This window comes from Diuraphis noxia, unplaced genomic scaffold (assembly GCF_037042655.1).
Source record: "Diuraphis noxia isolate RWA-SAM2 unplaced genomic scaffold, SU_Dnox_SAM2 contig0005, whole genome shotgun sequence".
In the NCBI taxonomy this organism is placed as follows: domain Eukaryota; kingdom Metazoa; phylum Arthropoda; class Insecta; order Hemiptera; family Aphididae; genus Diuraphis; species Diuraphis noxia.
In genome coordinates this window covers 37,951,574-37,972,395 of record NW_028301715.1, presented here as the reverse complement: position 1 = coordinate 37,972,395, position 20,822 = coordinate 37,951,574, and the positions used below count along the sequence as shown (strand labels likewise).

The window sequence follows — 20,822 nt, the reverse complement described above, 5'->3', positions numbered from 1 at the left end:
GAGGGGCCTATAGGGACCTACATAAGTTTAGACTAGGTTGGTGTTTCATTTTATTTTATTTAGTGTTTTATTCTACTAAATTTTTTTTAATTTTTTGTTAGGGGCTATAACAAAATTAGTCAAAAACCGTTTTGAATCGATATCCAAAAAGCGCGCGTTTCTCCACAGTGTTGCCAACTTTAACCGCGACCATGGTCGTCAATAGCACCTGATTTAGTACTCTGGTAGAAATACTGACCGCTGTATGCGTTGTGGATTGCCATTGCTGGCCGGCAGTGGAAGCGGGAAGCGGGTTAAAACTTTATTTTGTGGCCATGTAACGGGCCTTACGATTGGTCAGGAGATGCGATCCCGACGTCAGCATTGCAGGCTACAAGCCCATTCAGCTCCGTTCCTTTGTGTGGGTAGGTAAACAACAAACGCCGGTGTCGATCCAAGATAACCCGAGCGCCTGCCGCCTAGACAGTCGACGCCATTGGTCCTACGTACTATTTGACCATCTCGGCCGCTCATCATCCATCATTCCGTCGCTGTGGTACGTACGGTGCATAATATTTTTCTCTTCGCCGTCTCCACTCTCCAATAGTCCAATATCACTATAGACAATACTACTATAGTTATTATAGTACCTTCCGATCGTCCACCCATTCCGTTCTGTCATTGATGTTGCAGACAAGCAGAGCAGGAGCAGCAGTGTAACACCGCCATAGTAACGCAATTCGATATCGCCGGTTACGACATTCAGCGATTATATTAATTATAATAATTCAACAACAATTTTAATAATATAAATTAATTTATATCTATTATTGTTATTCGTCGCAGGGTATTCCACGGTAGTTTAATAATAGTGATATTATAACATTTATCTACTGCCGTTCGCCGTCGTCGCCGCTGCACAGTCGTCGTTATCATCGCGTCGATTTTTTTTTTGCTTCTTTCCCCCCGACATTGCGCACGATCGTTGCGAGTGAAAACTTCATTGGATTCTCGTAACACATTGCGACAACAGTGCGCGTATACCGTTATCGCCGTGACCGTAAACATCAAAGGCCGTGCACTCCACGATTAGTTTCTGTATTGTCCGATGTCTGGTGCTGAAGTACTAGACACCACCTGTGAACTGCCGGCCAAGAAGCGTAAACTGGCTTCCGGTGAACTGTCTACAGTATCCGTCGACTCAGCGCCGAGGAATCAGGTAACAATGTCGAATAACGGCGTGGAGGAGATCGATGAAGGCCTCTACTCTCGGCAGCTGTATGTCTTGGGCCATGAAGCTATGCGCAAAATGGCCACTTCCGATGTGCTGATCAGCGGGCTCGGTGGTCTTGGCGTGGAAGTCGCCAAGAATGTCATACTCGGTGGTGTCAAGTCAGTTACGTTGCATGATTCTGTCGTGTGCACCTATAGCGATCTATCATCGCAGTTCTATTTGACCGAAAACGATATCGGTAAGAACAGGGCGGATATCAGTTGTCCAAAGTTGGGTGAATTAAATTCCTATGTGCCCGTCAAAGCATACACTGGGATTTTGTCCGAATCGTTTCTTAAACAGTTTAAAGTTGTTGTCTTGACCGAGACAACATTAGACGAACAGTTGCGCATATCAGAAATCACACATCTGAACAATATCGCTTTAATAGTTGGTGATACTAGAGGGGTGTTTGCTCAAGTATTCTGCGATTTTGGTGAGGATTTCAATGTAATTGACACAACGGGTGAAAATTCAATTTCTGTTATGGTAGCTGGTATTACTAAGGAAGAACAAGGGGTAGTTACATGTATGGATGAGTCTCGACATGGTTTCGAAGATGGAGATTATGTAACATTTCAAGAAGTACAGGGTATGACTGAAATAAATGGTTGTAAACCAAAAAAAATTACCGTCTTGGGGCCATATACCTTTAGTATTGGTGATACTACATCCTACTCAGATTATATTAAAGGTGGTTATGTTACTCAGGTGAAAATGCCAAAAAAATTAAATTTCAAATCATTAAAAAATTCCTTAGCTGAACCAGAGTACCTTATTTCTGATTTTGGAAAATTTGATAGACCTTCCCAACTACATCTAGCATTTATAACTTTTCACAAGTTTGTTTCTGTGAATGGTCGTCTACCTATTCCATGGAGTTCTGAGGACGCAAATGAATTTTTAAAATTAGCCAAAAGTATAAATACTGATTCCATTGAACTTGATGTTGATCTAATTAAAATATTTTCAAAAGTTTGTGCTGGTAATATTAATCCAATGACATCTTTTATTGGTGGTATTGTTGCTCAAGAAGTTATGAAATCATGTTCTGGTAAGTTTAGTCCAATATTTCAATGGCTTTACTTTGATGCTACTGAATCTTTACCAGAAGAAGTTACTGAAGAAGATGCCAAGCCTATTGGTAATCGCTATGATGGTCAAGTCTCCATTTATGGACGAAAATTCCAATCCATTTTGGGAAATTTGAAATATTTTGTTGTTGGAGCTGGAGCTATTGGATGTGAATTGTTGAAAAACTTTGCAATTATGGGAGTTGGTTGTGGTAATGGAAAAATCTATGTCACCGATATGGATTTAATTGAAAAATCTAACTTGAACAGACAGTTTTTGTTTAGAACTCAGGATGTTCAAACATCAAAATCTGAAACAGCAGCTAAAGCAATTAAACGTATGAATCCATATGTAAACGTAGAACCACAGACAAACAGGGTCTGCCCAGAAACTGAGCAGATTTATAATGACACTTTCTTTGAAAATTTGGATGGTGTTGCTAATGCTTTAGATAATGTTGATGCTCGTATATATATGGATAGACGTTGTGTTTTCTACAAAAAACCACTTTTAGAGTCTGGAACATTGGGTACAAAGGGTAATACACAAGTTGTAATACCAAACTTGACAGAATCCTATAGTACATCTCAAGATCCTCCAGAAAAAAGCATACCAATTTGTACTCTAAAAAATTTTCCAAATGCTATTGAACATACATTACAATGGGCTAGAGATTTATTCGAAGGGCTTTACAAGCAAACTCCAGAAAACGTTAAACAATTTTTAGAAGATCCTACCTTCGTTGAACGTACAAATCGTTTACCTGGACTTCAACCAGTTGAAATTTTGGACTCTGTAAGATCTTCTGTTGCAGAACGCCCTAAAAGTATTGATGATTGTATTGAATGGGCTAGAATGCACTTTGAAGATCAATTTACAAATCAAATCAAACAACTTTTATTCAATTTTCCACCTGATCAATCAACAACTAGTGGTCAACCGTTTTGGTCTGGACCCAAACGTTGTCCAAAACCAATCATATTTGACGTAAATAATACATTACATTTGGATTATATTTTGGCAGCAGCTAATTTAAGAGCAGAAACATATAATATTAATCAGATAAGGGATCGTGTCTATATTGCCAATGTTGTGTCTTCGGTTAAAGTTCCTGAGTTTGTCCCAAAGTCTGGTGTAAAAATTGCTGAAAATGATTCACAGATAACTAATGGATCATCAAATTATGATCAAAGTAAACTAAATAAAACTCAAAAGGATTTACCACTTACAGATTCTCTAAAAAACATTAAAATTGTTCCTTTAGAATTTGAGAAAGATGATGATAGTAATTTACATATTGATTTTATTGTAGCTGCGTCAAATTTAAGAGCTACAAATTACGGTATTCAACCTGCTGATAGACATCGAAGTAAACTCATTGCTGGTAAAATTATTCCAGCAATTGCTACAACAACGTCTGTTGTTGCTGGTCTTGTTTGTCAGGAATTCTTTAAATTAGCTAGAGGATTGAAAGATTTGGAAAAATACAAAAATGGGTTTGTAAATTTAGCTTTACCATTCTTTGGTTTTTCTGAACCATTACTAGCACCAAAATCTAAATATTATGATATTGAATGGACTTTATGGGATCGTTTTGAAGTAGAAGGAGAACTTACATTAAATGAATTTTTAAATTACTTCAAAGATAAACATGCACTGGAAATCACTATGCTTTCTCAAGGAGTTTGTATGTTATATTCATTCTTCATGCCTAAAGCAAAAAGGGAAGAGCGTATCAATACTAAAATGTCTGAAATTGTACGCAATATATCAAAGAAGAGGATTGAACCACACGTAAAATCATTAGTTTTTGAAATATGCTGCAACAACACTGATGGTGAGGATGTGGAAGTACCTTATGTTAAGTACAATTTGCCATCAGACTTCCAATATTAAAAGGTAAATAAAACTAATTCTATTTTTAATTAATAATGTCAACTTGAAGAGTTGTAAAGGTGTGTATAGTTTAAAATCATATTATTTTTATTTTTGTTCCAGGTTATGTGTCGATGCCAAAAAATTTTTTGAAGTTAATGTTGTTGATTAAAGACCCTGCCAATCAAGTACATTTTTGGAGCCTAATAATTCTTTTAACTTTTTATAATTTAAATTTCAATGTGTGTTTTTTTTTTATATTAATTATTATATTAAAAATATGAGATAAGGTTATATATTTATCTACATTAATTAAAACGAATAAAACAAATATAATATATATATATACTTTTTTTCTAACTCGGGTGTTCTGTCTAACTTTAGAAATAAATATTTATATTAATAAAATATGAAAAAAATTTCATTTTTTTTTTTTTTTAACTTGTCTTTTTAAAATAAAATTTTATAGATATATAGGTATTAATTTACTAATGTTTTAGCTATGTATTAAAATTGAGTAGCATATAAAGGAACATTTATTTTTACTGACAAAATGTAGTACCTTTATAAGTATTGTGTAAATATTCAAATATATATAAAATATATATGTATAAATGTTACCCAAGATAAAAATCTAAAATTATTTTCAATTTTCATTTACTAATATTGATGTATTTATAGTTTTTTTCAACAATAAAAACACTGAATTAATTTAATTCTAAAGGGATCATCTACATGAGCAAGCTATTATTGCATGCAGCCTTTCAGCGACCAACTCAATAATGACTTTTATAGATTATGTATAAAGTGGTGGACTGGACGACCGGGATACCGTGAAATTTCCCAGTGGGCTGCTGCTGGTATAAAATATATATTTATTAATATTATAATGGTGAAATAATAAACTAAAATATTATCTAATAAGTAATAAGTATGTAATATAAAATATTATTAAACATAAAACCCTAGATTTCTGATTAGGTATTTTAAAATGTGGGACTGGCTTGTGTTCGGCCATACCAGGCTTACAGTAGGTTACAATAGTGATGAATGGTATTAAATTTGAATTCAATGATATAATATTATTGTGTATGAAAAACGAGATTTTGAGACGGTATGTCTATAATATTACTATAGGTAGGAAATAGGCATATTTTATAATATTATTGTGATTAAAGTAATTAACTTTAGTATTAGGCATTAGTATCTTCTACAGTAGGTTAAATTCATTTTTCCCCCAAAAAATATATTTTAAAAGTCATTGTGTGTATAAAATACAAAAATATGTCAATATATTCTTAAAAGTTTCTTATATCCACGAATAATATTTATTTTTAAATTACAACAAAATAACCAAAATCGATATTATTGGATTTAAAATGTAATTTCGTCCAAATTTTATTTTAATAATAAATTTATTTATTGCTAGTAGTTGATAAATGTGAGCATAGTGTATAGTTAACATATGAATTTACTAGCTTTGCTCCAAAGACTGAGGTAATACCTCTTATCGTAGAGCAAGAATACTAATCTAGATGTAATTAAAAAATTTAATATTATTTAAAATAAAGAAATAAAAACTCACAATTTGAATTTAAAATGTCTGTAAGAAATAACTGTGTTTATATATTTTTTTAGATTTGTTGGTCATAATATGAACAATTTATGAGAATCTATATTTTAAATTTTCAATCCTTAGTTATAAAACTGAACATTTCATAATTTTTTAATTACACTGATTGATAATTTTCAAGATTTTAATACATTTTGTCAAAGTTCAAACTTTAAATGATTATAAAAAAAATTTGTGCCTATGCATTTTTAATATTTTTCAACCGCTATAGTAACAATATATGAGGAGCCTTTCATAATTACCTTTTCACGCACTTTGGGACAACAAATACAATTTTATTGATATTTATAGAAAAAAAATTAAAAAACATGAAATTTTAAATTGCCAAAAACAGTTCAAAACAATTCAAAATGTTTTGGTGTATAAAAAAAAGCTAATATAAACATTCAGTCAAAATTGCATGATCTACGCGCGGTCATTTGTTTTGGAGTTGCATCAAAAAATAAAAATAATTTTTCTTTTGTTTTTCACGGCACTTTTGAAAACTACTGGAAAAACTACCAACTAGATTCACTACTTTCCTATTAGAAAAGATAATGTTGAAAAAATCTAAGTATTTTTACTGTCCTAAAAGGTGATGACAGACACAAAAAAAAGTTAAAAAAACACACATCATTGTAAAAAATATACATTCATTGATCTGCTCAGAATCTAAAATAGTTATTAGGCATATAGGCATCCACAAGACGTATAAAAAATATACTTTATATTTAAAAGGCCGTTAGTATATTGAGGGCCTCTAAAATTATGATTTTCCCGGGCTGTGTTTTTCTCCCAGCCCGCCACTGTGTATAATGTACATAATATGAAGAAATGATCGTTCATTTTAATATAGTAAAATTATAATAGTGTATAATAGGCAATAGCGCATGTATATGTTTATGATGCTGAGTGGTGTGAAGGTTCTCAGATCTTAACAGCTATGGTACATCTGAAGTGCTGTGATCCAGGCTCCCTTACATATGATGTTGCTCTTTTGTTCTGGCAACTTGCATGTTTGCAGATGTTATAGTTTTGGTTAAAGTGAATTTGCGCTAATTGGCACTAATGGTTATGATTTTGAATATGTACACGTAGTCTCCCATCCAACAAGTTTTATTTGTACGACAGAATTATATACATTGTGTATTATGTAAGGTCATTATGTTCTGTATAATATGATTTATAATATGCTGTAATATTAATAGCATGCTATTACTAAGATTTTGTAGTCCATTACACTATAATGAATAAATGGCTTAAAGTTTCTATTTAACTTTTCATTTGAATATAATCATTGGTTCATAGCTGTCAAATTAAATTGTTTTGCACAAATGTATATTGCATATTGGTGTAAGTTATTTATAATTGATTTGAAAATATTTTTGAAATTCATACAAGGATTGCTTATTTTTGTCTCCTGTGTAATGGAATAAATTATAAATGTTAGTATTAATATTAACTAGCACTATCTTAGATTTTGTTTTTGTCCATCAAATGAATACTGATAATATTTATATAATATGTACAATAATGATCAATATTTTATATGGAAATTATATATTACAAATTACAATATTATATAACATAATATACCTGATGATTCTTTTATCATTGAACACTCATTATTTTAAAAATTATTAATATTTTTGAAAATATTATTTTACATAATTTCAAGTTGTTAAAAACCAACGTTTTTATTAAAAAAATTATATTTTAAAATATTTTTTATCCTTATAATTTTTCAAGTTTTTACTTTTTTGAACGACAACATAGAGTTTAAATTTCATATTCCTAAACAGAATATTTTTCTAAGTATTTTGATTTATAAAAATCGAATTTAGGACTAGTCTAGTAGTTTATGAGTTATAATATGTATTTAAAGTTTAGACAAGCGGAGTAGTGGACAAACATTTTGCAGGGTAACCCCGTACCACTACAATCTGCCAATCTAAACTTTAAATACTTATAAGTCATAAACTACTCGTCCTAAATTCGATTTTTATGAATCAAAATACTTGGAAAAATATTCTACTTTGGAATATGAAGTTAAAACTCTATGTTGTCATTCAAAAAAGTAAAAAACTTGAAAAATTATAAGGATAAAAAATATTTTAAGATATAATTTTTTAATAAAAACGTTGGTTTTTGAACAACTTGAAACTATGTAAAAAAAATTTTTAAAAAACATTAGTAATTTTTGAAATATTGAGTGTTCAATGATAAAAGAATCACCCGGTATAATATATAATATAAAGATATATTGAAAATACACTGGTTTCAAAAATTTTAATGTTTACTTTAGGATTTTAATTTTTACTGATTTTAAAGCTTCGTAATAAAATATCATTTTTTGTAAAAGAAAGAACTAGTTTCACATATGAGCAAATAAAGTGTATTTAATCAAGTGAACAAATAGATTGTCTTCTATAAAAAAAAAGTATTACTTTGATAAAATAATTGTATATTTCTAATTTGTTATTCTATGTAAGTTAGTGAATCATATAAAAATACAAACCTGGGCAACTTCATCAATTTTTTTTTAACTATTTAAGGTAGTCATCCTAAAATAAAAAAATCGGGTAAGTGGATATCACTTTGTTGTACAGTAGGTTACAAGTAGGCCACTGGTACAAGATTTGTAGTCAATAATATAATTTCATTGCTCATGAAAAGTCGAAAAATGATTCAGAGTAGAGACTGTATGTCAATAGGATATGTTAACTGAATAATTTATAAATGTTGTCAACATTTTAACTTAAACAGCTATAAAAGAAATGTGTAGGTATGTATATACTTTCAAACTGCTATAATTTAAACTTATGGGGAACCTGGCATTAAGTTTTCAATATTTTTGACCCAACAAAATTTTAAAATGTATATAAATAAACTTAGTGTTGAAATATACTTTAAAATGTTGTCAAGAATAGGGATTGATAAAATAAACATGGTGTTAATTTCAAGTTTCTACAATCATTTGTTTTTGAATAATTGCAAAATAAGAATATATGTACAAAAGAAATTGAGTGAATATCCAATGTTGTGAAAACTTGGCTTTAAAAATAAAAATTTTGTTTTTTCTCAAAAACCAATTTTGTGTAAAAATTTCAGTTATTCCTTTATTTTTCTCGCCATTATTGAAAAATACTGAGCATTTTAAATGTTGGTCTCAATGCACCAACTAGATTCATTAAGTTACAATTATTTGTGAAATAAAATAACTTAGTTACTAACAAGTTTTTAAATTTTTTTTAACTAGTTATTGCTTAGTTTTACAAAATTATGATACTATGTATGGTACTTACGTGATTTCAATTTTGTAAGTATGAGTTGAAATTGTCAAAGTAGTGATATGAAATTTGGTTATAATACATTTAAAAGTTGGAATTTTATCCTTCAATAATTCATAATACAATAAACTATAAAGTAAAAAAAATCATTTAAGGTTTAAAACCCTTGACATTTGAGAAGATTGTCAGCGATTAATTTTAATTATATATAAAAAATATTAGATTTTAAAAAGTAACAAAATAATAATAATGATAATATATATTATATAATATATGACAATAATATAATGAAGTTATGTGGTGATGACACAAGTATACTTGATACATACGATGATCAATTTTGAATATTGTAAAAGTCATCTTCATCATGAAACATGAATATTAAATTAATTAACGTTATATGTAAACAGAGCTTACACTGGAAAACCATAAAGCCTCCCCAATCAAGTTAAATTGTATTTTATTAAATGGTTTTAAAGTCATAAATAACAATACGGAATCTAAAATTGATTTCTTTAGTTTGTAAGTATCCACCGTATATTTATAAGTTAATTTTTATCTAAATTCTTAATTGTATTATAACTAATTATATAATAAGTTAAAATTTATATAAGCTTGGAATGTATGTCATATTATGTTTTTGTATTCATTATTATTGGTATGTTATTATATATATATATATTATGCTGTACTTAAGCCATCTTTGGCGTTTACCTAAAATAAATAAATAAATATTCATAAATAGAAAAAAAATCTATATATAATTATTATATTTCAGATAATTAAAATTATAATTCTATACATTTTTGGTAGGTTTAATAAAAACTTTTTTTCTTTTAAGTTTCTTGCGCATTACTTCAACTTCGTGTAATTCTGAATATACTTCAGCAAATATTTCTTTTTGCTCTTCTTCTGGTATTGTTTTCCTATAACACCAAAGATCATGTTTAAAATACAAATTCTATAAAACAAATAGAAATTTAATTTAGGTACCTATATTGTTTCATTAAGTCATATTTCTCCCAGGGTGTTGCTAATTCTTTGGCTCTTTCATAAAACCGATCTTCTAGTCCTAAGTCAGCTAACCCTTTCATTTCTTTTCTTTCCCACCTGGCACGCCAAGGTCTAGGTTTTAGTTTAACCTAAAAAACAAATGATTTAACTATATTTCTAAAGTAAGGTCTTTGATCATTAATTTTTATTTTACCATTTCAGGGTTCACAGGTACAGGTGCTCCTTCGGGTAAATATTCAACTTCCATATTTTCATCAAATGTACTATATTCATTAGGTGCATCTCTTAAGTATAACAACTCATCATCAAGACGTTTTTCTAAGCGCAAAACTTCAATCTTCTGTATAGTCGGATCGTAAAGTTGATACTTCATTTCTGTACCTATATTTTAAATAATATAAATTGGCCTTAGAACAATCCAAATAAAATCAGGCTTGTTATATTCACTTACCAACATGTTTAATGACGTTTCTAAGGGTAAAATTAGCTCTAAGACCACATCCTAAACGTTGTATGCATATACCTACAAAACGAGTAGCTTTATTGGGTGCATGTTGATTAGATGATGAAACAGCCATGATGGACCCTAAAAAAAAAATATTAATTATTATACTTATACATACTTCATAATATACGTAAATTGGATATTTTAGTAATAAGTACTGGTAGGGCAATTTTAGATGCAGTTGTTTTAATTATTAAAAAGAGTGGTAGACGGTGGCACTGGCGACAAATTTTAAGCTATGTTCAAACACGGCCAAGCCTTTATCGGCTATATTTTATTTACATCATAAGATTGTTATAAGTAAATAATGTATACTTCAGGATGATGGTAAATACTTAAATATGAAATTACATCATTTAAAATTTAAGTTCAGTTAGCAATTAGTTGGAAAATAAACTACTGAATTAAAATCTGACCATTACTAAATAAACAATTAATGCATAACATTATTGTTTTAATGAAGAAGTTTAAGTTATTCTTTATTGGATTATATTTGAGCAGCATATTATATTTATTAACATTGTGTAGGTAGCAATAAGTAAACTTGTAAGACTTTTTGGACAAAATGTACATCTGATAAAATAGTTATTTAATACCTACCAACATAAAATTCAGGTATATCTATATGTTTTCTTCTTTGTATCATATCCATGCGTTCTAGTTTTTCTCGTAACGAGTTTCTCCATTCAATTTTAGGATCAGGTAAAAACTCTGGATATATAAATCTAGAGTTGGATGGAACAACCGATTTTCTTTCAGGTTTAATTTGTTTTCCGGATACAGATTCATCAGAGGACTGGTGTTGGACGTCAGATAGTGGAGAATTACTATAAGATCTGGATACGCGGAGCACTGTCAAAAAAATATTTATTAATCTTGCGTGTTCTAAAACTGTATAAAAATTAAGAATGTTACCGGGTGCGAATCCACACTGAAACCTGTGAATGTTTACATTTCTCAGCAACATGTTGAACGATTATTTTCCAAACGATTCATGTACTCATCTTACACTTTACAATGATTTTCAAGCGAACCGAATGCCGATCAAATATTGAAATGTTACATGAAGCTGCACCAGCACCGTTCGGCGAACATGGATACTGTTACAGTGTTACTATCAATTATCAAATATTCTATTCGTTATCACTTTATACGATAGTGTGATAAAACAAGACAATTTGGGATAACTTATAACCTAGATCTCCGGTCAACAAGATCCCCATGTTTATCTAGACCCCCTAGGCCCTAGGGTTAGTAAGTTGGATCTCAATGGGTCAATTAGTACACACGTCAACTAAACCCCCTTAGTTCCAATGGTTCCAAATGTTCCAATAACGCAATATATTATTTTTCAAATTTGCATACAGTGATGCCCGCGTTGTCACTCGCCCGTACGTTGCGTCGCACTCGGACAAAATAAACGAAAATATCCCTCGACGTCTTGCTATGCGACTCCAGTTGTACTCAATTATATATATTTATACTCCACCACTAGACGTGATCTTGAGGATCTTGATTCTTGGTGGCTGGCCGTTCACCGACCATAATATTTCGACATGAACGGTGGTCGTCTCGAGTGAGCAGCATTACCATTATTACCAACTTGATGATTCGGTAATCGGTTATCAAAATTAGTCTGCAAGGCTTACGCCGTCTTCGGAAAACTTTAGCGCTAGTGGTGCACTGGTGCGGTATTATGATCGTGTAATGAATAATGATGAACCGTGCCGTGCGGCAATACAATTGTGTTTACTCTCGTTATTATTATTATATTATCCGATAAAACTGTTATTGCACATTCGACATTTGTGATAGTAAGTACTGACTACATAGACGTGCTGGCTAGTGACTTACAGACTATGTTTATGCCGCGTTGATCGTACATTTCAACGAGTCAATTTTTTAAATCATTAGCGGCTTGTTGGTTTTTCGCAGACGATGTACAACGGAATAGGTTTGGCAACAGCCCGTGGATCGGGCACCAACGGTTACGTTCAACGAAATTGGGCGGCCATAAAAAAAGTCAAAGACCAGACGTCTTTCAAAACCGATGAAGAGTTGGCCAAAATCGATTCTGCAGCTAACCGTCAGCCAAACCAGGAGCTGTTGGATCACGACCGTAAGCGAAAGATCGAACTGAAATGTATTGAACTCGAACAGTCTTTGGAAGACCAAGGGTATGCATTATTTGGCAAATATTCTGCTGATATTAATTTAATTCAGAACCTATATATTATTCGTTCTTATTTAAACATTTTTGTTTTACAGTCTTTCCCAAGATGAAATTGTCAAAAAGATAAATATCTTTAGACAAACATTATTGGGCAAACAAAAGTCTACAACTGAATATGATGAATGTGGTAGACCTGTGTAAGTATAAATAATTGTATATTCAACTATTTATATTAAACGGTATGTGATAAACTTATTTCTTAAACTAGATATTATGATTCTTACTTAAAAATTAATCGGTCAATTAGAATGACTAATATTAGAGCTTCTATAATATTCTAATTAAATACCCGTCACTATCTGATATACTTAGTCTTTTGTTAGTACTAGGGTAATATGTATTATTGGCTTTAATATTCATTATAAATTATACATATTTGATAATGGTCGAACTTTATTCTATATGAATGCAAATTTTTGTACTTATTTACATTTATTTAAACCATATTGCATATTATTATTATTAAAAAAGTTCATCTGAGTTTAATTGTGTGTTTTATCAATTTGATATATTTTATTTAGATTATTCTTCGAAAGAAATAATTACAAATTCAGGTACCTATTTTTTTTTTTTTACTTATTTGCTTAATAAGATACCTAAAATTTTAAATGTTAATTATTTAGTCGTCAAATTATTGTTAAACAAAATACAAATCAAATGTATTTGTTTAAAAAATGTAATAATATGTAATCACTGTATATAAAGGGAAGTTATTCCTCTAATATTGCATCCCTGTATGGATCAATACTACAACCCTCCCCTCTTCACCATCAAAGGCACCACCCAATAGTAAACAGTGTATGAGTCACTGCATATTTGTATATACATTTTCATATATGCATGAATGTTTTTTTCTTGTATTGTGTGTGTTTATTATTTTTTTTAGTTTTATAATGAGTGACATTAGTGTTAAATAATGAAATATTATAAAGTAATTATGTAGATCATGAAGGAACCACAGTATAAGCCTCCATGATCTAATCAAAATCAAATATATATCAATGTCTTCCAAAATGTATATGTGATATTAGTATTTTAATAATATATTTAGTCTTCCATAAATTAAATAAATATTCAATCAAGTCTTCCATATATTTAAAATTGTGATAAGATTTAACTTAGTTTAAATACATTTTAACTAATTTAATTAATACTACTTTATTAACAATAATATGTCCAATCCAAATAATGTTGAACAACAATGTTTCAAGCGGGTATGGAAAAAAACTCTAAGATCTGTGCTTAAAAACCCTTCAAATGCTATGATAATGGCTGAAACAAAATCTGTTCAACAATTAAATGTTAATCTCAAGAAAAAAAAGCCTAGACGTCGTCGGAAAAAAAAAAAAAAGCAGAACATTTGTAATTATTGTATGGATGCAACACATATTATGAATGGTCCAATATCAAATTTAAATTCAAAAGGCTCATTATTACTTCATCATGTGCCTTGGGGTTGTCTGAACACGGTTTGCATTAATGGAATGCAGTTTGCTAATATTAATAGCTTAAGATCATTTTTAAGGTATTTTAAATTAATAAATTTCAAAAAATTGTATTGTCATTTGAGCCTTGTATTTTCTCAGTAATTTAAATTATATATATATGGCTTTTAGATAGCTATAATAAATGCCTGTTAAATTCAAGTAATTATTTAGGTTGCTTATAGTATAATAATTTATTGGTTGTGTACATTTAATATGTTAGGTTAAATACAAATGTTGGTATATAATAATATTATTTGTTAGGTTAAAAAAATTATGTACGGTAGTATGAAGTACAATTGTTTATATTTATATTTTAATTTTTTTTATATATATACTCTTATATTATAAAATAATTCATGTTTAATTTATATTTCAGTGTAAGGGATTCACATCAGTTGGCCGATGAACAGTTAAAAAAGAATGCAAGACTCAGAGATGCTTTTGGTATATCAGAATTTTTTATTGAAGGCTCGAGCTTAGATCCAGAAAGAAAAATTAAAGAAGCAGCACTGGCCCAGTTAAAAGCGTTGCAGGTGGACCAAGCACTTGCGCAAACACAAATGAATGAAGACACCTCAACAAATAAAGACAGCAGTATAGCAAACGAACTACAGTAAGAGTTATACTTTGCTTACTCAAACTCATATTTTATATTATTTGGATCATTTAAAAGTTTTTAACTAAAGCATGTAATAATTTATTCATATGTTCTTAATTTAAGGTCTAAAAGTCCTAAACATAAAAAACGAAAGAAGAAGAAATCAAAATCTCATAAAAGTGACAAGTATGTTTAAGACTTTAATTTTATAACTATTAATCACAACATTTTGTTAGATTTATGGAAAAATATAAAATATATTTGCCACTAAGCTGATGATCAAAGTATAATTTGATCTTGTTTATGTAATAGTATTTTTATCTAATTTTGTTTAGAAGAACTACATTTGTCTAAGTATACCTTTGATCATCATTTTATAAAAAGTAGTTTTATGCATTTTTATGTCAAATTTAGATGTATGAAGTGAAAACTATTTGTTTAATTAGGCAATTTGTTGATTACTGTTTAGTTAAACTGATTAAAGGATATTAAACTAAATAGTGGTAAGTTACTATGTTTTCCATACAGTAATTTTTGTTTTGGTGTGATTTTCCATACAGTATTGTATTCTGCTATACTCACATAAATACTAAATTAATAATTATAATAACAAATCATTTGCTGATAAATATGAACAAAAAAGAAAAGAAATAAACCTAGTTTTCTTGCTCTGCTCAAAATTTAACAAATTTAGGTTACTTGACAATTTATTATTATATGTAATAGAAATGTTTTTTTAACATTTTAACTAATCAATTGTTATCATTTTATTTTTATATCCACTAGAAAATGTAAATAAAATATAAACAACAATTAAAATTTTTATTTGTTATTTTGTATTTCACAATAATTGAATTTTTTTCTTAAGTTCAAACTTTATCTATTATATTATAAATAATACTATTTTCCCCCATCAATTAATACTAATCTAATGAGACAAATGTTGAAGACTATTATTTCAAATTATTGATATTAGATATTAAATGATCGTTAGTTATAACTTATAAACATTTTTATTTGACATAATTGGAATTTAATTTTTTTTTTCATTGGTAAATCTTGAAATATTTTCTATATACTAATTGAATTTAATCAGATAAATAATATTAAAAGTTTTAACTATCTTTAATTTTCAAAAAAATGGCAGGATAATATTTTTATGAATATTTTACTTTTTTTTTTTTGTAATTGATAAATACAATTTATTCACATTTAATTTAGTTATTATTATTAAATAATTTATACGTGTATTGTTTTTACAGAGAAAAAGGAAGTGAAAAGAAAAAATCAAAAAAACATAGAAGGAATCATAACTCTTCATCTGAAGATAGTCCAAGGTAATATTTTTATAATTAATAAGATATACAAATAAATAAAAATGTATAGATAATTAAAATTGAACTTTTACATATACAATTATTTGATATAGTGTTGCATTGATATTTTTTTCAAATGAACATACTTAATGACATCATATAAAACATGATTCAAGTTCGGTTAGAAGAATAAATACTATACTTTTGGTCAAAATCTCAGTAGTTTTTAAAAGTACTAGGAAAACCATAAAAATGGAATTTTTACGAAATCGATTTTATTTTTTTGTGTTACTTAAAAACTAATAACCATAGGTATTAGATAGTTGAAATGTACACAAAAAGTATTTCACGTGGTAAAAAAACTTGGATATTTAATGCAAAGTTTCTAGTTTTTATAGAAGATTATTAACAAGTTTTCCAACATTAACTATATTTTTGTATTATGTTATACAGATTGTATATTTTTTTCTACTTTAATAAAAAAAAAAAAAAAAAAAAAAAACTATATTTTAAAGTGGTCCATATATATATATATATATAATATCTTTACATGCGGGTAGTGACAATATTTTTTAGAATGCTATGAATACAATAAACAAAGTTAGGAAATGCTGGTATACCACTAAAAACAATGATTATAGCCTTAGGAATTATAGTACTCTTAAAAAAAAATACATTTTTAAAGTTAAAAAGTAACATCTTATAATCAACTTCCAATTTTATACTATTATTTTATTTTAATTTTAATTGTGTGATCAATTATATTTATAGATAACATTTTCTTTTTTAGAACTGATGAATCAAAAGCCAACAAGAATTTGTCTCAAGTTAAATCCAAGTATGATGATGATAAATATGAGGATAATCATAAAAAACATAAAAAGGATAATGATAAAACATTAAAGAATGATACAAAAGAAATAGAATTCAAGTATAAAAGTGATCAAGAAGATTACCGTAAAAAAGATTCTGAACCAGAAAACTCTAAAAGCTTGAAAAAAGGTAAAATAACTGAGGAATTTAACAAGCTAAAATGTAAAGATATTTTTTATGATTCTAAAAAACAAGAAAATTCACCTAGACATAAAACACTGATAAAAGAACGTGATAGGGATAGAGAGAGAGATTACGATAAATATTCACAAAAACAACATACAAATCGTGATGACAGTAAATCAAGTAAGGAAAAATATCATAAAACAGACTCAAAATACAATTCAAGGAAACGGAATTCGAGAAGTCCTATTAAAGAATTAAAAAAAAAATCTTTTAAGCCTGATAAGTTAACTTGTATTCCTGTTGATAGTGATAGTGACGAGTCTTGTTATACTCCACCTCCCAAGGGTGTGAATGCTAAATTGAGTCAATCAAAAACTGACGAAGAAAAAAATCTCAAGAGTACTAAATATACATTTTCATTGCGTGAGAATAGTGAAGATCGCTCGGTTGTAAACAAGTCTAATGGATGCACTGACGACTTGAAATCAGCATTAAAAAACAGTGAAAATCAACATAATAAATCCGAATCTCATAAGAAAAATAATCGAATAGATCAAATATTTTTAGATTCTACTACAAGTGAAGAAGGTGGGTTAGAAGACGATATTGATTTAAATATAATTAAAGAGATTACTACAGAGAAAATAAAAAAAGTATTTGAGTTGCACGAAAAACAAGAGCAAGCACTGCTTCATCTAAAACAAAAACTAATGGAGAAAAAACGTAAAGTTAGGACTTCTTCCAGTTCAAGTGAAAGTTCAGATGAACCAGTTAAAAAGAAAAGTGTCAAACGAAGACGTGTTAAAGATTCGTCATCTAGTAACAGGTTTGTAAAATGTTTCTTTGTCATAAAATTCTAATTCATATATTTAACAATTAATAATAAGGTACACAATTTAATTTGTTTATTTCTCGCCTTTAATTATTTTTGCTTAGTTTTAAATGTGCTTTCTTCTTCAATTATGACCAATAATTTATGTGTTTCTAGTGATGAAAATACTAGAAAAAAGTCCAAGCGCTCCCGTTCTAGTAGCAGTAGTAGCAGTGCAAGTGACACAAGTGTTGACCATCATAAGTCATTAAAACGGTCTAAAGATAAAAAATATTCAAAGAAAAAATCATCCTTATCACGTCGCCGTACTAAAGATAGTACGTCTCGATCTCGATCTCGATCAGTGTCAGTTAGCTCAAATGAACGTTTACGTAAGAAACCAGTTTCCTCAAGTGAAGATTCAAGTCCTAGGCGTAAGCATAAATCATCAAAACGCAAACGTTCATCTTGGAGACAAAGGAGCAGCAGTGATAGTAGTATCAGTAGTAGATCATCACCATCTTACTCTTCTTACAATAACAAAAGATGCTATAGTTTAAGCCGTTCACGTTCGACTTGTAGTTCATCAAGCAGTCATTACTCTCGCAGTTCTAGTTCTAGCCGGGACTCAAGCAGCTCTGGGTCTAGCCGTAGTTCAAAGTCTCGATCTGCATCTATACCTAGGCGACGAGGGTCGCCTAGTTTTTTGGATCGAAGACGAATTACAAGGTAAATTTTAATATTGTGTGTGTTCTATACCTCCTATTTCATTTTTTAATTAAATATATCGAGTTTAACTATTCCATAAATGTTTGTTTAAACTATATAAAACATAATATGTTTAAATTTTTTAATTACTCAAATTCTCAAACAAAATAGTAAAATTATGTTCCTATCTCATTTTAAATTATGCTCGAATCACAATTTGGATGATGAGACTGGAACACAGGTATCAGGCTATCAGATTATTATTTTGTATAAATATTGTCCAGTGTGTGTAAAATACAACCTTTTTGTAAATTTATGGCAAATCTTAGTTATTATTTTACAAAAAAATAAAATGGGAAATTAATGTAATTTAATTATTACTGTTGAATATAACCATAAGAAACTTAATTTTTTGTGTTTGTATGTATTACATTTGATCCTTTATTACTTAAATGATGAGCCGTTAATTTATGAAAAAGTTATTTTTGCTAATTCAATATTACATTAGCAAAACAAATTTTATTTTGACTATTGATTATTTTTATTTTGCCACCCTTATGTGCTTAAATTGTCTTTTAATTATAACAATAATTATTTTTTTTCCTAGTAGATTATATTTATGCATGACCATGTAGATATCAATTACTTTTGTCTATGCAATAAAACAAAATGTGTGATTTGAATTTATCCAAACAATTTTTCTGTGTTTTTATTTCTTTACCATTTTATTATTTATTTATAAAAAACAAAACAAATAATTAAATGCAAAATTGTACAATACAACCAAATAAACCATCTCATGTACGTTTTTGTTATTCAACACATTATATTGTACATCCTCACGTATCACTTGGAAGAGTGTAGTAGACCGTCACAGACACCTTATTTCAAATATCGCTTGTAGGAAAAGCGATCAGAAAATCATTTGTGCACTTTAATTGTAATAATAACAAATGACATCATACTTATGTTTTTGCTTTCAGATAAGTTTATGCATCATGCCTACATTATAATTTGTGTGTTTTTATTTTTATTATTTTTTTTTTTTTTTATTTAGATTTGTTAAGTATTGATTTTTGGCAGTTTTTTTTGTTTACAAGCTGGTAAATATCGAAATTCCTTTTTCACCAAACACTTTGAATTCTGCAGTTAAATTTCCAATAACGGTTAAAAATTATTTTGTAGTGCGAGAAAAAGACCTATCCCATACACAAGACTAACGCCGTTTTCCACCAATTCTGATACGGATAGTGTCATCAGCGTGCACGACTCACCAATTGCTGAGAGCCACTAACACAATTTGTTATAGTGCAATAACCATTAGGCCAACGTCTAACGGTTAAGTTAATTATCTAGTCATATATTTGTGGATGTGAATTAATCGTTATTCATAATTTTATTATTATTTTAACTTTCCTAACAAGTGATTTTATAATCAACATTCCACGTAGAGTATCTATGAGACTTAAACTTACGAAATCTAGTCAAAAGTTGTTTTTTTACGTCTTGTAAATGTTATTAATTCTTTGTGATATATTATTTTTGACGGGAATAATACAATATTTTTCATGTTACCGATAATATGTTGTTCTATGTTATTATTTATTAATTTATTATATATATTTTTTTTCTAATTATACATACAAAATGTAAATGTTCAAAACAATATTGTTTCGGTAATTTTCTGTTAATTGGACCAAAAGTACTGACAACATTTAATTTTTTTTTAATTTAATGCAAAAATATCAACTTGCAATTACATAGTATTCTATGTTACAACATTTTTAAGTTCTAACATATTATATTTAATCGATTTTGATAGAAATAAAATGTCTGCTTGTAACATATAAGCAAATTAACAACAACCACCTAACTATTGCTTTATTAAAAGTTACCATTTAACAAATTAAACTATACAGTTAGTACATTTCATTTTTAAAACACCATATTGGTTTTATTGTTGTCATTCGTTTGAACATAAATACAATAAAAAGTCTTAAAACTACAATAAACCCCTTCCCAATTAAAAATTTGAAAATTAAGCATAA

The 20,822-nt window shown here is 28.7% G+C and overlaps 3 protein-coding genes across 7 annotated transcripts; 2 read left to right on the top strand and 1 right to left on the bottom strand.

The window, feature by feature from the left end:
* Window positions 1–310: 310 nt before the first annotated feature.
* Uba1 (ubiquitin-like activating enzyme 1) lies at window positions 311–4,625 on the top strand. The gene is made up of 2 exons (XM_089229192.1): window positions 311–4,225; window positions 4,325–4,625. The coding sequence occupies exon 1, from the start codon at window positions 1,088–1,090 to the stop codon at window positions 4,220–4,222; it is 3,135 nt and encodes a 1,044-aa protein (XP_089085318.1). The 5' UTR covers window positions 311–1,087; the 3' UTR covers window positions 4,223–4,225; window positions 4,325–4,625.
* A 4,722-nt stretch (window positions 4,626–9,347) lies between these two features.
* On the bottom strand, window positions 9,348–11,927 carry mRpL19 (mitochondrial ribosomal protein L19). Of its 2 annotated transcripts, XM_015524368.2 has the most exons (7): window positions 11,538–11,927; window positions 11,223–11,474; window positions 10,569–10,703; window positions 10,311–10,498; window positions 10,097–10,245; window positions 9,906–10,029; window positions 9,348–9,817 (listed from the first exon to the last, which is right to left on the bottom strand). In XM_015524368.2, the coding sequence occupies exons 1-7, from the start codon at window positions 11,587–11,589 to the stop codon at window positions 9,785–9,787; spliced, it is 933 nt and encodes a 310-aa protein (XP_015379854.2). In that variant the 5' UTR covers window positions 11,590–11,927; the 3' UTR covers window positions 9,348–9,784. The 2 variants fall into 2 exon arrangements, with proteins under 2 accessions (XP_015379854.2, XP_015379855.1); XM_015524369.2 differs by lacking the exon at window positions 9,348–9,817 and having other exon boundaries at window positions 9,900–10,029.
* Window positions 11,928–12,253: 326 nt separating this feature from the next.
* On the top strand, window positions 12,254–20,355 carry LOC107173719 (uncharacterized). Of its 4 annotated transcripts, XM_015524367.2 has the most exons (11): window positions 12,254–12,436; window positions 12,558–12,799; window positions 12,891–12,992; window positions 13,377–13,409; window positions 14,719–14,955; window positions 15,064–15,126; window positions 16,203–16,277; window positions 17,047–18,081; window positions 18,244–18,795; window positions 19,832–19,877; window positions 19,960–20,355. In XM_015524367.2, exons 2-10 carry the CDS (start codon window positions 12,561–12,563, stop codon window positions 19,845–19,847), a joined length of 2,352 nt encoding a protein of 783 aa, XP_015379853.1. In that variant the 5' UTR covers window positions 12,254–12,436; window positions 12,558–12,560; the 3' UTR covers window positions 19,848–19,877; window positions 19,960–20,355. The 4 variants fall into 4 exon arrangements, with proteins under 4 accessions (XP_015379853.1, XP_015379848.1, XP_089086006.1 ...); XM_015524362.2 differs by lacking the exon at window positions 19,832–19,877; XM_089229880.1 differs by lacking the exons at window positions 13,377–13,409; window positions 19,832–19,877.
* The last annotated feature ends 467 nt before the right edge of the window (window positions 20,356–20,822 follow it).

Bases quoted from the DNA above. Each gene is read 5' to 3' on its own strand.
- mRpL19 (XM_015524368.2), bottom strand. From the start codon at position 11,589: ATGTTGCTGAGAAATGTAAACATTCACAGGTTTCAGTGTGGATTCGCA. The intron at 10,704-11,222 runs GTAGGTATTAAA...TTTTTTTTTTAG, and splicing joins TATACCTGAATTTTATGTTG to GGTCCATCATGGCTGTTTCA. The intron at 10,030-10,096 runs GTACCTAAATTA...TTGGTGTTATAG, and splicing joins GACTTAATGAAACAATATAG to GAAAACAATACCAGAAGAAG.
- Uba1 (XM_089229192.1), top strand. From the start codon at position 1,088: ATGTCTGGTGCTGAAGTACTAGACACCACCTGTGAACTGCCGGCCAAG.
- LOC107173719 (XM_015524362.2), top strand. From the start codon at position 12,561: ATGTACAACGGAATAGGTTTGGCAACAGCCCGTGGATCGGGCACCAAC. The intron at 15,127-16,202 runs GTATGTTTAAGA...TTGTTTTTACAG, and splicing joins AAATCTCATAAAAGTGACAA to AGAAAAAGGAAGTGAAAAGA. The intron at 16,278-17,046 runs GTAATATTTTTA...TTTCTTTTTTAG, and splicing joins TCATCTGAAGATAGTCCAAG to AACTGATGAATCAAAAGCCA.